General features: G+C 44.3%; 1 protein-coding gene across 2 annotated transcripts in view; it reads left to right on the top strand.

Moving 5' to 3' along the window:
* The window catches only part of LOC135515654 (glutamate receptor ionotropic, delta-2), a 667,356-nt gene that overhangs the window by 380,750 nt on the left and 273,941 nt on the right, over window positions 1-12,665 (top strand). For both annotated transcript variants that reach the window (XR_010451847.1, XM_064939353.1), the window contains exon 4: window positions 5,469-5,674. Coding sequence is in view for 1 of the 2 variants with exons in the window: in XM_064939353.1 (XP_064795425.1) it covers window positions 5,469-5,674 (206 nt within the window). In the remaining variant the exon portion in view is untranslated. The remainder of the gene's footprint in view (window positions 1-5,468; window positions 5,675-12,665) is intronic.

Genomic DNA, 12,665 nt, shown 5'->3' with positions numbered 1-12,665 from the left:
AGTGGATTGACGTTAGCATTTGGCGATTGGCGTGTATTTGGAGTGAGTGCATTTAAAACATCTATAACTAACATTTCTTGTTGGACAAATTCAGGTTTCGTCCATTTGCTTTTGTTTGGTTCTTAGTGGATACACCACAGGAGTTTACCTCAGGACTTTACATGGCAATGCCCATTTCTGCTAGAATTGAGGGAAATAATCATTTCTGAGATATTGGGACAACATTGCTCTGTAGAGTAAATCCATACATATATATATATATATATATATTATAACTAGATTGGGATTAAATTAGCCAGCACCAAGGTGGATGATCCCCAGACATTCTCTTCGCTGTAGAACTGTGACTCGTAGCATATAGAGTGTATAGACCTAGACCGCCGCACCCCCTCTCTCAATACTAACGATAATGAAGACACTAATGTGGATTGTAATTACGCCTGTGTATTTTCTCACTGATTGAAAGTGCCTCTAACCAACACATCTCTGTTCATTTTCCCAGGCTGTATTATTCTCCTGTCGTCTCATAATGTAAACCAGGGTGACAATAACAACAATAGCAGCAGTGGCAGCCTGGCCTGTTGCCGGCTGGGGCATTAGTGTCACTTCTTTATTGAGTTGTAATGGTCATGAAGAACTCACATTAGCAACACTCTTTTACTTCCTCGCTATTCGATATCCGTCTCCCTCCCTCCCTCCTCACCCATACACAGTCACGTTGTAAACAGCAGCAGCCCAGCTGCCGACCGAAATGGCGTGTGCATCAACAGGGACCTCTGGGTATTCCTCCCTCCATGTGTCATAAAACGTTTCCCGAAATAAAGAGACAAGCTGGTGTGTGGAGTCTGAGCCCCGCCCCCCAGGCCTCTCTGAAAACCGTGGCGACACAGGGGCCTATACGGAGACACTTCCTGCATGTTCTCCTCCCCTCGTCCTCCGCATGGGCATCTCTCCAGGCCAACTCTCACCCTCTGAACTTTTGACCCCGACTGATGATGTCATCCGGGAACTGGATCATTTGTCAAGTCATCCGGCTGTTTTTCCCTCTGTGTTGGTTGGTGCTGTGTATATACTCCCTAACACCTTACACCATCGACTCAGCCCAGCATCTAATGAGGTGCAATTCATCTGTTAATTGTTTAATGATGACAATGACAATGGGGCAATGTCATCATTTGTTCACATCAACTACATTATTAGTCAACTAATGTACACCATATACAGTGCCTTGCGAAAGTATTCGGCCCCCTTGAACTTTGCAACCTTTTGCCACATTTCAGGCTTCAAACATAAAGATATAAAACTGTATTTTTTTGTGAAGAATCAACAACAAATGGGACACAATCATGAAGTGGAACGACATTTATTGGATATTTCAAACCTTTTGAACAAATCAAAAACTTAAAAATTGGGCGTGCAAAATTATTCAGCCCCTTTACTTTCAGTGCAGAAAACTCTCTCCAGAAGTTCAGTGAGGATCTCTGAATGATCCAATGTTGACCTAAATGACTAATGATGATAAATACAATCCACCTGTGTGTAATCAAGTCTCCGTATAAATGCACCTGCAATGTGATAGTCTCAGAGGTCCGTTAAAAGCGCAGAGAGCATCATGAAGAACAAAGAACACACCAGGCAGGTCCGAGATACTGTTGTGAAGAAGTTTAAAGCCGGATTTGGATACAAAAAGATTTCCCAAGCTTTAAACATCCCAAGGAGCACTGTGCAAGCGATAATATTGAAATGGAAGGAGTATCAGACCACTGCAAATCTACCAAGACCTGGCAGTCCCTCTAAACTTTCAGCTCATACAAGGAGAAGGCTGATCAGAGATGCAGCCAAGATGCCCATGATCACTCTGGATTAACTGCAGAGATCTACAGCTGAGGTGGGAGACTCTGTCCATAGGACAACAATCAGTCGTATATTGCACAAATCTGGCCTTTATGGAAGAGTGGCAAGAAGAAAGCCATTTCTTAAAGATATCCATAAAAAGTGTCGTTTAAAGTTTGCCACAAGCCACCTGGGAGACACACCAAACATGTGGAAGAAGGTGCTCTGGTCAGATGAAACCAAAATTGAACTTTTTGACAACAATGCAAAACGTTATGTTTGGCGTAAAAGCAACACAGCTCATCACCCTGAACACACCATACCCACTGTCAAACATGGTGATGGCAGCATCATGGTTTGGGCCTGCTTTTCTTCAGCAGGGACAGGGAAGATGGTTAAAATTGAGGGGAAGATGGATGGAGCCAAATACAGGACCATTCTGGAAGAAAACCTGATGGAGTCTGCAAAAGACCTGAGACTGGGATGGAGATTTGTCTTCCAACAAGACAATGATCCAAAACATAAAGCAAAATCTACAATGGAATGGTTCAAAAATAAACATATCCAGGTGTTAGAATGGCCAAGTCAAAGTCCAGACCTGAATCCAATCGAGAATCTGTGGAAAGAACTGAAAACTGCTGTTCACAAATACTCTCCATCCAACCTCAATGAGCTCGAGCTGTTTTGCAAGGAGGAATGGGAAAGAATTTCAGTCTCTCGATGTGCAAAACTGATAGAGACATACCCCAAGTGACTTACAGCTGTAATCACAGCAAAAGGTGGCGCTACAAAGTATTAACTTAAGGGGGCTGAATAATTTTGCACGCCCAATTTTTCAGTTTTTGATTTGTTAAAAAAGTTTGAAATATCCAATAAATGTCGTTCCACTTCATGATTGTGTCCCACTTGTTGTTGATTCTTCACAAAAAAATACCGTTTTATATCTTTATGTTTGAAGCCTGAAATATGGCAAAAGGTCGCAAAGTTCAAGGGGGCCGAATACTTTCGCAAGGCACTGTAGACATACAGTGGCTTCAAACAGTTTCACAGCCCTTGATTAAATTAAATTGATTAAATAAATGTAAATATCTCACCCATCTACACATAACACCCTATAAATGACAACGTGAACACATTTTATCAGACATTTTTGTACATTTATTGAAAAGGAATATTCACACCCCTGAGTCAATACATGGTCGAATCAATTTTGTCAGAGATTACAGATTTGTCTTTCTGGGTCTCTAAGAGCTTTAAACACCTGGATTTTACAATAAGCGCACATTATTATTTAAATAATTATTCAATCTCTGTCAAGTTGGTTGTTGATCATTGCTAGACAGCCATTTTTAAGTCTTTTGCCTTAGCTTTTCAACCAGATTAAAGTCAAACTGTAACTACAGTAGGCCACTCAGGAACGTTGCTTGTAACTCCAGTGTATATTTGGCCTTGTGTTTTATGTTGTTGTCCTGCTAAAAGATGAATTTGTTTCCCAGTGTCTTTTGGAAAGCAGACTGAACCTGCTTTTCCTCTAGGAGTTTTCCTGTGCTTAGCTGTATTCCATTACTAATCACTGTTCAACTGTGGGACCTTAGAAATAATTGAACGTGTAGGGTACAGAGATGAGGTAGTCATTCAAAAATCATGATAAACACTATTATTATTCCTTGCAACTTTTTGTGTGACTTTTTAACTTGTTAAGCACAGTTTTACTCCTGAACTTATTTAGCCTTGGCATAATAAAGGAGTGGAGTACTTATTGACTCAAGACATTTCAGATTTTCATTTTGTATTAATTTGTAAACATTTCTAAAAACTTAATTCCACTTTGTCGTTATGGGGTATTGTGTGTAGGCCAGTGACCAAACATCTCAATTTAATCCAAAATCAGGCTCTAACAAAACAAAATGTGGAAAACTCCAAGGGGTGTGAATGATCTCTGAAGGCACGGTATGTGCAAAGCAACACTATAGCGCTATAGAAGTATGTAGTTGCCATTGGTAGACCACGGAACCAATTTATTCAGAGACCAAAACACAACTTTTCCCCGCAATTTCTGAATCAGTGCCACGTTTGGGAAGGCACCTTTGAACTCATGTTTGGTAGGAGTTGGATTGTGCAATCCGCCAGTGACCCAGCTGCAGAATGGGTTTAATGAAGGCCTGCCCTCCCAGCTGAGAAATAGGGGGTGGGTAGGGAGGGAGTGAGGGAGGGAGGAGAGGGGGGGGGTAGGGAGAAAAGCAGGGAGAGAGAGAGAGAGAGAGGATAGGGAGAAAGGGAGGGAGAGAGAGAGAGAGAGAGAGAGAGGGGGGATAGGGAGAAAGGGAGGGAGAGAGGGAGATGAGCAGCCAGTCAGCTCTCTGACTATGATTCATTATAATATGTACCTCTTCAGTGAGACAGCTGCCCACCTCACTGCTGCAGTGACAAATGTACTACACAGGTCTAACTCCAGCACACTGAAAGAGAAATGCTAATTCTGTCGATTATAACATTTTTCTACAGGAGCAAATGTGCTGTGATAAAAGTGAATGTGTAATGTTTTATACTGTATACCAAATACTGGCCATATGAATGAGGAATGGTGGAATGTGGTCTCCAATAAGCTGTTTCTGAGTTTATTGACATATCTTTAACGCTATAGATGTCCCTGTTCGTCAAACTGTGAACTGCCATGTCAGGTGGCAGCACAACTATAAATGTCATGAAATTATCTCTCTTACATTCTCTCTCTCGCTCTCTGAATCTTTCTCTCCTTCCCACTCCTGCCCTCTTTCTCTCTCTCTCCCACTCCCCCTCTCTTTCTCTCTCTCTCCCACTCCTCCCCTCTCTCCCACTCCCCCCTCTCTTTCTCTCTCTCTCCCACTCCTCCCCTCTCTTTCACTCCTCCCCTCTCTCCCACTCCTCCCCTCTCTTTCACTCCTCCCCTCTCTCCCACTCCTCCCCTCTCTTTCACTCCTCCCCTCTCTCTCTCCCACTCCTCCCCTCTCTTTCACTCCTCCCCTCTCTCCCACTCCTCCCCTCTCTTTCACTCCTCCCCCTCTCTCTCCCACTCCTCCCCTCTCTTTCACTCCTCCCCTCTCTCTCTCCCACTCCTCCCCTCTCTTTCACTCCTCCCCTCTCTCTCTCCCACTCCTCCCCTCTCTTTCACTCCTCCCCTCGTTCTCTCTCTCTCCCACTCCTCTTCTCTCTTTCTCTCTCTCTCCCGCTCCTCCCCTCTCTTTCTCTCTCCCACACCTTTCTCCTTCTCTCTCTCTTCCGCTCCTCTCCTTTCTTTCTCTCTCTCCCACACCTCCTCTCTCTTTCTCTCTCTCTCACTCCTCCCCTCTCTTTCTCTCTCTCTCCCACTCCCCCTTTGTCTATCTCTCTCACCCCCACAACTCCCCTCTCTTTCAATCATCCTCTCTCTTTATCTTTCTCTCTCTCCCACTCTTCCCCTCTCTTTCTCGATCTCTCCCACTCCTCCTCTCTCTTTCTCTCTCTCTCACTCCTCCCTTCTCTTTCTCTATCTCTCCCCCACTCCTCCCCTCTTTCACTCCTCCTCTCTCTTTCTCTATCTCTCCCACTCATCCCCTATCTCTCACTCCTACCAACCTCCACTCTCTCCCTCTACCCTCTATCCCCCCTCCATATAGATATCCGTGGGATCCAGGACTTCCTGGACAAGACGTCTCAGCAGGGCATGGACGTGTCGCTGCAGAAGGTGGAGTCCAACATCAACATGATGATCACCAGCATGTTCAGAACCATGAGGGTGGAGGAGCTCCACCGCTACCGGGACACGCTGCGCCGGGCCGTGCTCTTCATGAGTCCCGTCACCGCCAAGGCCTTTATCACTGAGGTACACACACACACACACACACACACACACACATACGAATACCACTTACTTTCCAACATTATCACTAATATACCTAATGGAGTCAGTTATTGAAACACTCAGACTAATACATCTTAAAAAGTTATTATCTTAAAATGAGGTCATATTATTCTATTATCAGGCTTGTGACAGGCATCTAGTGCCTTTTTCTGAAGAACAAAGACATCCCTCATGACAAACACCTCAAATTGCATCCTATTTCCTTTATAGTGCACTAACCCAGGGCCTTTTAATCACGGCCTTTAGAGTGCCGTTTGGGACACACGCCTCTCTCTTTATCAATGAGAAAGTAGTAATGGGCTTTTCTCTATATTTTATTCATACTGTGTGAAACATGAGACAAGTGCAAGTGTAGTACAATGTGTAAGGAATATAATTACTTTACATTTTTAATGATATGGAATTCAAACAAGAAGGGTTAGCTTCTTCGTTAATCCCATGTAGGATTTTGCTCTTCTCGTAATTACAACATGACCTCATGAATCCAACTGGAGGATGGAGAGTAGTGCAAAGGAGAGGAGAGGAAAGAAAAGGAGAGGAGAGGAGTGGAGAATAGAGTGGAGAGGAAAGCAATTGAGAGGAGAGGAGTTGAGAGGATAGGGGAGAATAGGAAAGGAGTGGAGAGAATAGAAGAGGACATGGGTGTAGAGGAGATGAGTGGAGAGAAGAGGAAAGGAAAGGAGTGCAGAGGAGTGGAGAGAAGAGGAAAGGAGAGAAGAGTAGAGTGGAGATGGGTGGAGAGGAGAGAAGAGAAGAGGAAAGGAGTGGGGAGGAGTGGAGAGAAGAGGAAAGCAAAGGAGTGGAGAGGAGACTGGAGAGGAGTGGAGAGGAGAGGAAAGGAGGAGAGTGGAGAGGAGTGGAGAGGAGAGGAGTAGAGAGGAGAGTGGAGTGGAGAATAGAGTGGAGAGGAATGAAATTGAGAGGAGAGTAGAGGAAGTTAGTGGATAGGGGAGAAGAGGAAAGGAGTGGAGATGAGTGGAGAGGAGAGGAGGGGAGAGGAGAGGAGAGGAGTGGAGAGGAGAGGAGAGGAGAGGAGAGGGAGGAGGAGAGGAGAGGAGAGGAGAGGAGAGGAGAGGAGAGGAGAGGAGAGGAGAGGAGAGAGGGAGGAGAGGAGAGGAGAGGAGAGGAGAGGAGAGGAGAGGAGGGGAGAGGAGGGGAGAGGAGAGGAGTGGAAAGGGGAGGATGGGATATCAGTGGACGGCACAGGTCCCATAGGTAGTGGTAATAGGGGGTCAGGACATGGCCTGAGGTCTGCTTCGTAACCACCTCAGGGAGCACTTGACATTACCATGGGTGGAGACGCAGAAAGGTTGCCCTCAAGAGATGCCTGCTGTTCAATCCTCATCGATTTGCACGTGGGATCAAATGAGGTTTTCTGAGAACTCACAAGGTATAATTTATAATCCAAAATGTTTTGGTTGACACATCCTCTGAAGGGATGTCCTGTTTCACGATGAGATAGCATAAGATAGATACCGATTTGTAGATAAAATGGATGACAAGATCTATCTGGCTTTAGCAAGTTTATTTGTTGAAGTAATTTGTTTCAAGAGGGCCTAACAAAATGCATTAGGCTCTTCTGCTAGATGAAAACAGATTGTAGCCAGGGCTCACTACCCCTCTTTTCCTGTGGGTGTGTGCTTGCGTGCGTGCGTTGACGGTATATGCGTGTAGTTTGTAGTGTAGTGTGTGTGTGTGCCTACCTGTGTGTAGTGTGTGTGTGTTTCTCTAACACAGCAGGAAGGACTGTTAAACATCTGTTTGCTCCACACGCTAGCATAGGCACATTTCTCACCCTAAACAATCTGTAGACAAACACACACACATAAAACCAACTTATGTGATTTTATGCGTTACTTAATCCTTTGGTTAGCTCTGTCTGATTGGTTTTATTGCCAACACATGGGCCTGTATCAAATAACGACTAGGCTATTTGCCCTCCTCCTGCACCTTACTTGCATTGTGAATAAGATCGCGACAGAAGAATCGATTTACACTAAAAACATATTCATGATTTGGGTGTTATGAAAGTCAACATTTGTATTCCTAATGAATGGATGACTAGATTATTGGCCTGATATGGCCTGATGTTATCGGAATTGAGGAATTACTTAGATGCCTATATGAGAAACCACTTAAAATGAAGTCATTTGAATTATTTATGTTCATGATTAGTGTAGAATGAAAGTCATCAGTGAGCGTCTCCAAGGGGATGGCACCATCTGTTTACGTTGTATCAATGTGAAGAGCTTGAGACAATGCAGAAGATGCTCTTTAGAAAAGGCTTCTGGAACGATTGCAATAAGTCTACAGAGTTTGAAATCCATATCCTCTCAAGTACTTCTTTGATATCTAGAGAGTATGAATTTTGCCATTTGATTTCCTTACTTTGAAATATTAAAACGATCTCAGCTTGAGAGTTTCTCATATCTAAAATGAAATCCTAAAAGGACATGCCCTCTTCCTAATAACCCCCCAATATTTTTTGTTAAAGATTTCCTCAAAAGAGCAGGCCTGAAAACATGCTTTGATGTGGAAATATGATGGACGTAGTGGAAATGTGGTTAACCAAGAGATGCAGAATGAGCTAATATGGACAATAGTTTTGAGAGGACTAGTTACTAGTTTGACTGGTTTGTTGACATGGGGTATGTGTGGGACGGCCACCTATCCCCTACTGTATATAGGGCACTACTTCTAACCAGGGCCTACTGTAGTTAGGGCACTACTTCTAACCAGGGCCTACTGTAGTTAGGGCACTACTTCTAACCAGGGCCTACTGTAGTTAGGGGTTGTGCCCTATGTAGGACATTTAAATCCCAATCTGGACCTTGAAGCCAGTACCATTGCTGATTATCATTGTTCTCCTCTAATAAAGGACGGATTTAGACCTGAGACACCAGGTGGGTGCAATTCATTATCAGGTAGAACAGAAAACCAGCAGTACTCCGGAACCGGAGCACTGATTTCAATACTCCTGGTATAGGGAACAGAACAGCCATGTTCTACAACAGAGTGAGAGGGAGACAGAAACTCTCTAAGGGAAGATAGGAGACTGTTTTGAATGAAGCCAACGTGGAAATGATTTATGACATGCTCACAATGCCTTGAGGAAAACAGTCAGTGACCAATCCATCAATGACCCTATGAATTGTCCCTGGAATTTATCCCTGGAATTTATCCCTGGAATTTATCCCTGAATTATCCCAGAATTATACCCTGAATTATCCCCTGAATTATCCCCTGAATTATCCCCTGAATTATCCCCTGAATTATCCCCTGAATTATCCCCTGAATTATCCCCTGAATTATCCCGTGAATTATCCCAGAATTATCCCCTGAATTATCCCCTGAATTATCCCCTGAATTATCCCGTGAATTATCCCAGAATTATCCCCTGAATTATCCCGTGAATTATCCCAGAATTATCCCCTGAATTATCCCCTGAATTATCACCTGAATTATCCCCTGAATTATCCTCTGAATTATCCCCTGAATTATCCCCTGAATTATCCCCTGAATTATCACCTGAATTATCCCCTGAATTATCCCCTGAATTATCCTCTGAATTATCCCCTGAATTATCCCAGAATTATCCCCTGAATTATCCCCTGAATTATCACCTGAATTATCCCCTGAATTATCCTCTGAATTATCCCCTGAATTATCCCCTGAATTATCCCCTGAATTATCCTCTGAATTATCACCTGAATTATCCCCTGAATTATCACCTGAATTATCCCCTGAATTATCACCTGAATTATCCTCTGAATTATCCCGTGAAATATCCCCTGAATTTTCCCCTGAATTATCCCCTGAATTATCCCCTGAATTATCCCTGAATTATCACCTGAATTATTTATTATCACCTGAATTATCCCCTGAATTATCCCCTGAATTATCCCCTCTGAATTATCCCATTTCTAAATGATAATGATCCTATAATAAGCCATTGGCAAATTGAAAGTGTGGCACAGATTGGATGTGTTTCATTACTAAATAACTACAGAGTATTTTGGAGCTGACAGATCCGCCACTGTTTCTTGTATTAACTTGATTGATGTTATCATCAGAAGTTGGAACACCCAAGGGAGCGTTTCAAAAACACAAAGAAACAGAGACAGGCGTTAATGGTTTTGTCTTTTTTGTTTGTTATCACAAGATGATTCTCGAGTGCAAATGGAAGAAAGGCTCTCTACTTTTATCGCCATGCTGGATCGTTATCTATGGAGCTCCCAGATAGTGATTGTAGCCCTTCAAGATGAATGCCAGCCATCTAAAAATCCTCTAACATTCCTTTTCTCATTCCAAAATCACATTTCAGAACACAACACTGGCTGGCAAGCTTGTAATCACTTAGCTTCCATCGCAGGTCAGAGAAACAAGCGTTGTTTGTTTTTGGTGTTGGGCCTCTCGGTGCCAGCACTCCTTTGGTGAATGAGATAATAAGAGTCCAAAATCTTATGAAGAAGCTGTCTGAAGCTATTTCAAACCATCAAGTTGTAAGACTAACAGATGATGTCTGACAGAAATCCCAAACTGGTCCTGGGAAACTCCCAGTGTTCTATAATTAGGCTTGTTTTGGGCTGGGGGAGTGGAGACTGTTGGCAACTGGGCGAGTGTGAGGTGATTTGTGTGTGTGTGTGTGTGTGTGTGTGTGTGTGTGTGTGTGTGTGTGTGTGTGTGTGTGTGTGTGTGTGTGTGTGTGTGTGTGTGTGTGTGTGTGTGTGTGTGTGTGTGTGTGTGTGTGTGTGTGTGTGTGTGTGTGTGTGTGTGTGTGTGTGTATGCAGACAGGTGTGTGTATGTACATACAGTATGTGCTTTGGATGTGAAGTGTGATGTTGACAGACGGGGACCTGACACTAATGACTACTAGTCTGGTGGAGTCACTGAGAGGTCATGCAAACAGACAGAGGGACAGACGTTGGGACATGGAAGGAGGTGTCGGGGAGGTGAGGCGAGGGAGGCCATGTCCTCAGACGCTGCATCTCTTTCCGTCACTACCAGTGAAGTGTGTGTCCGACAGTGTCAGGGACAGATGTCCGTCACGCTGATGGTGACAGCCTGACAGCTGGACAGGGAGTGTTAGAAAACAGTCTCTCTCTGGAGATAATTGCTCATACAGCTGACAACACCAACACCAACACAACAGACGAGGCAACAGAGGGGTAGTGTTTCCCTTGGCTCTGCTGTATTACAGTGATAAGAAGTCCTGTAGCTCTGTCTGGTTAAGTTAAGTCAGTACTGTTGTTGTTGTTGTTGTGTACCATCAGTATGAGATCGACTCCAGTCCAAGGGGCAGAGAATCAGTCTCCCCGGGCTGTCAGGGCAGACTAGCTGCTGTTTCCCAGTACACACATCCCTACCTCTCTACAACGATTTGGATGAGGAACAGCTAGCTCTGTGTGGGCCGTGTGACTGGTCACTCTATCTCAAGGTAACAGTTAGACGGATGGCTCCTGTCAGACATCCTCTCTACTGTGTTCCCCTATCTCCATCTCTCTTCCTCTTTTCACTTGCTCCCCCCGTCCACCCCCATCGGTCAGACAGGCAGTCGGACCATGTTCCCACCACTCAAGGTCGCGGTCTGAGCAGCAGACACACACAGCAGGGGTCAGGGGTCACGCCTCTCAAACCACTTGGTGGGTCACACAGAGAGCTCTGGTTAGAGTGGGGAGACAGTGTTTGGCAAGTGACCACAACATCTTAGTGATGTACATGACACATGCACCACAAACAGAAAGTGAGAGAGAGAGCGTGAGTGAGAGAGGCAGGGAAGGAACTAAGGCAGGGAAGGAACTAAGGCAGGGAAGGAATCAAGGCAGGGAAGGAATCAAGTCAGGGAAGGAACTAAGTCAGGGAAGGAATCAAGGCAGGGAAGGAATCAAGTCAGGGAAGGAATTAAGGAACTAAGGCAGGGAAGGAAAGTAGGCAGGGAAGGAAATTAGGCAGGGATGGAATCAAGGCAGGGAAGGAACCAAGTCAGGGAAGGAACTAAGTCAGGGAAGGAACTAAGGCAGGGAAGAAACCAAGACAGGGAAGGAACCAAGGCATGGAAGGAATTAAGGAACTAAGGCAGGGGAAGGAAAGTAGGCAGGGAAGGAAATTAGGCAGGGATGGAATCAAGGCAGGGAAGGAACCAGGGCATGGAAGGAATTAAGGAACTAAGGCAGGGAAGGAAATTAGGCAGGGAAGGAATCGAGGCAGGGAAGGAACAAAGCGGAGCCGTTTGAAATGCATTATTGAAATGGAAAGTGCTGAGGCTGAGAAGATGATTCATCGTGTGTTGTGACACTCTCTCTACCATGGTGACAGAGTGCAGGAAGAGTAACCTGTGATAGAGGTGCTATTATTATGGCGGAGGAGGTGGAAGAACAGGGGGATGAGACGCTGGAGCGCGTTTGTCCTTACCCTCATGAAGGAGAGTAGGGGGGGTGGAGAGGTGATGGGGTTGGGGGGTGGCTGGAGGGTTGTGTGTGGGTCCTTGAAGAGCACATGCAGTAACATAGTGGAAACGGGTTATACTTATACCATCCCATTAGCCACTGGTATTCCTCTTGTATTTAGAGTGATATGACTCAGTAAGAAATGTGTACTTTCTAGTAATGGTTTGAAATTATTTGACTAAATTAGTAATTTCTTGATAACAATATTGTTACTATCTGGTTAACTACAATGAATCCCAAAATACAGTGCCTTGCGAAAGTATTCAGCCCCCTTGAACTTTGCGACCTTTTGCCACATTTCAGGCTTCAAACATAAAGATATAAAACTGTATTTTTTTGTGAAGAATCAACAACAAGTGGGACACAATCATGAAGTGGAACAACATTTATTGGATATTTCAAACTTTTTTAACAAATCAAAAACTTAAAAATTGGGCGTGCAAAATTATTCAGCCCCTTTACTTTCAGTGCAGCAAACTCTCTCTGAATGATCCGAATACTTTCA

This window comes from Oncorhynchus masou, chromosome 1 (genome assembly GCF_036934945.1).
Source record: "Oncorhynchus masou masou isolate Uvic2021 chromosome 1, UVic_Omas_1.1, whole genome shotgun sequence".
Taxonomy (NCBI): Eukaryota; Metazoa; Chordata; class Actinopteri; order Salmoniformes; family Salmonidae; genus Oncorhynchus; species Oncorhynchus masou.
Note: the sequence above shows the minus strand (reverse complement) of the source record. Positions and strands in the feature narration are given on the sequence as shown.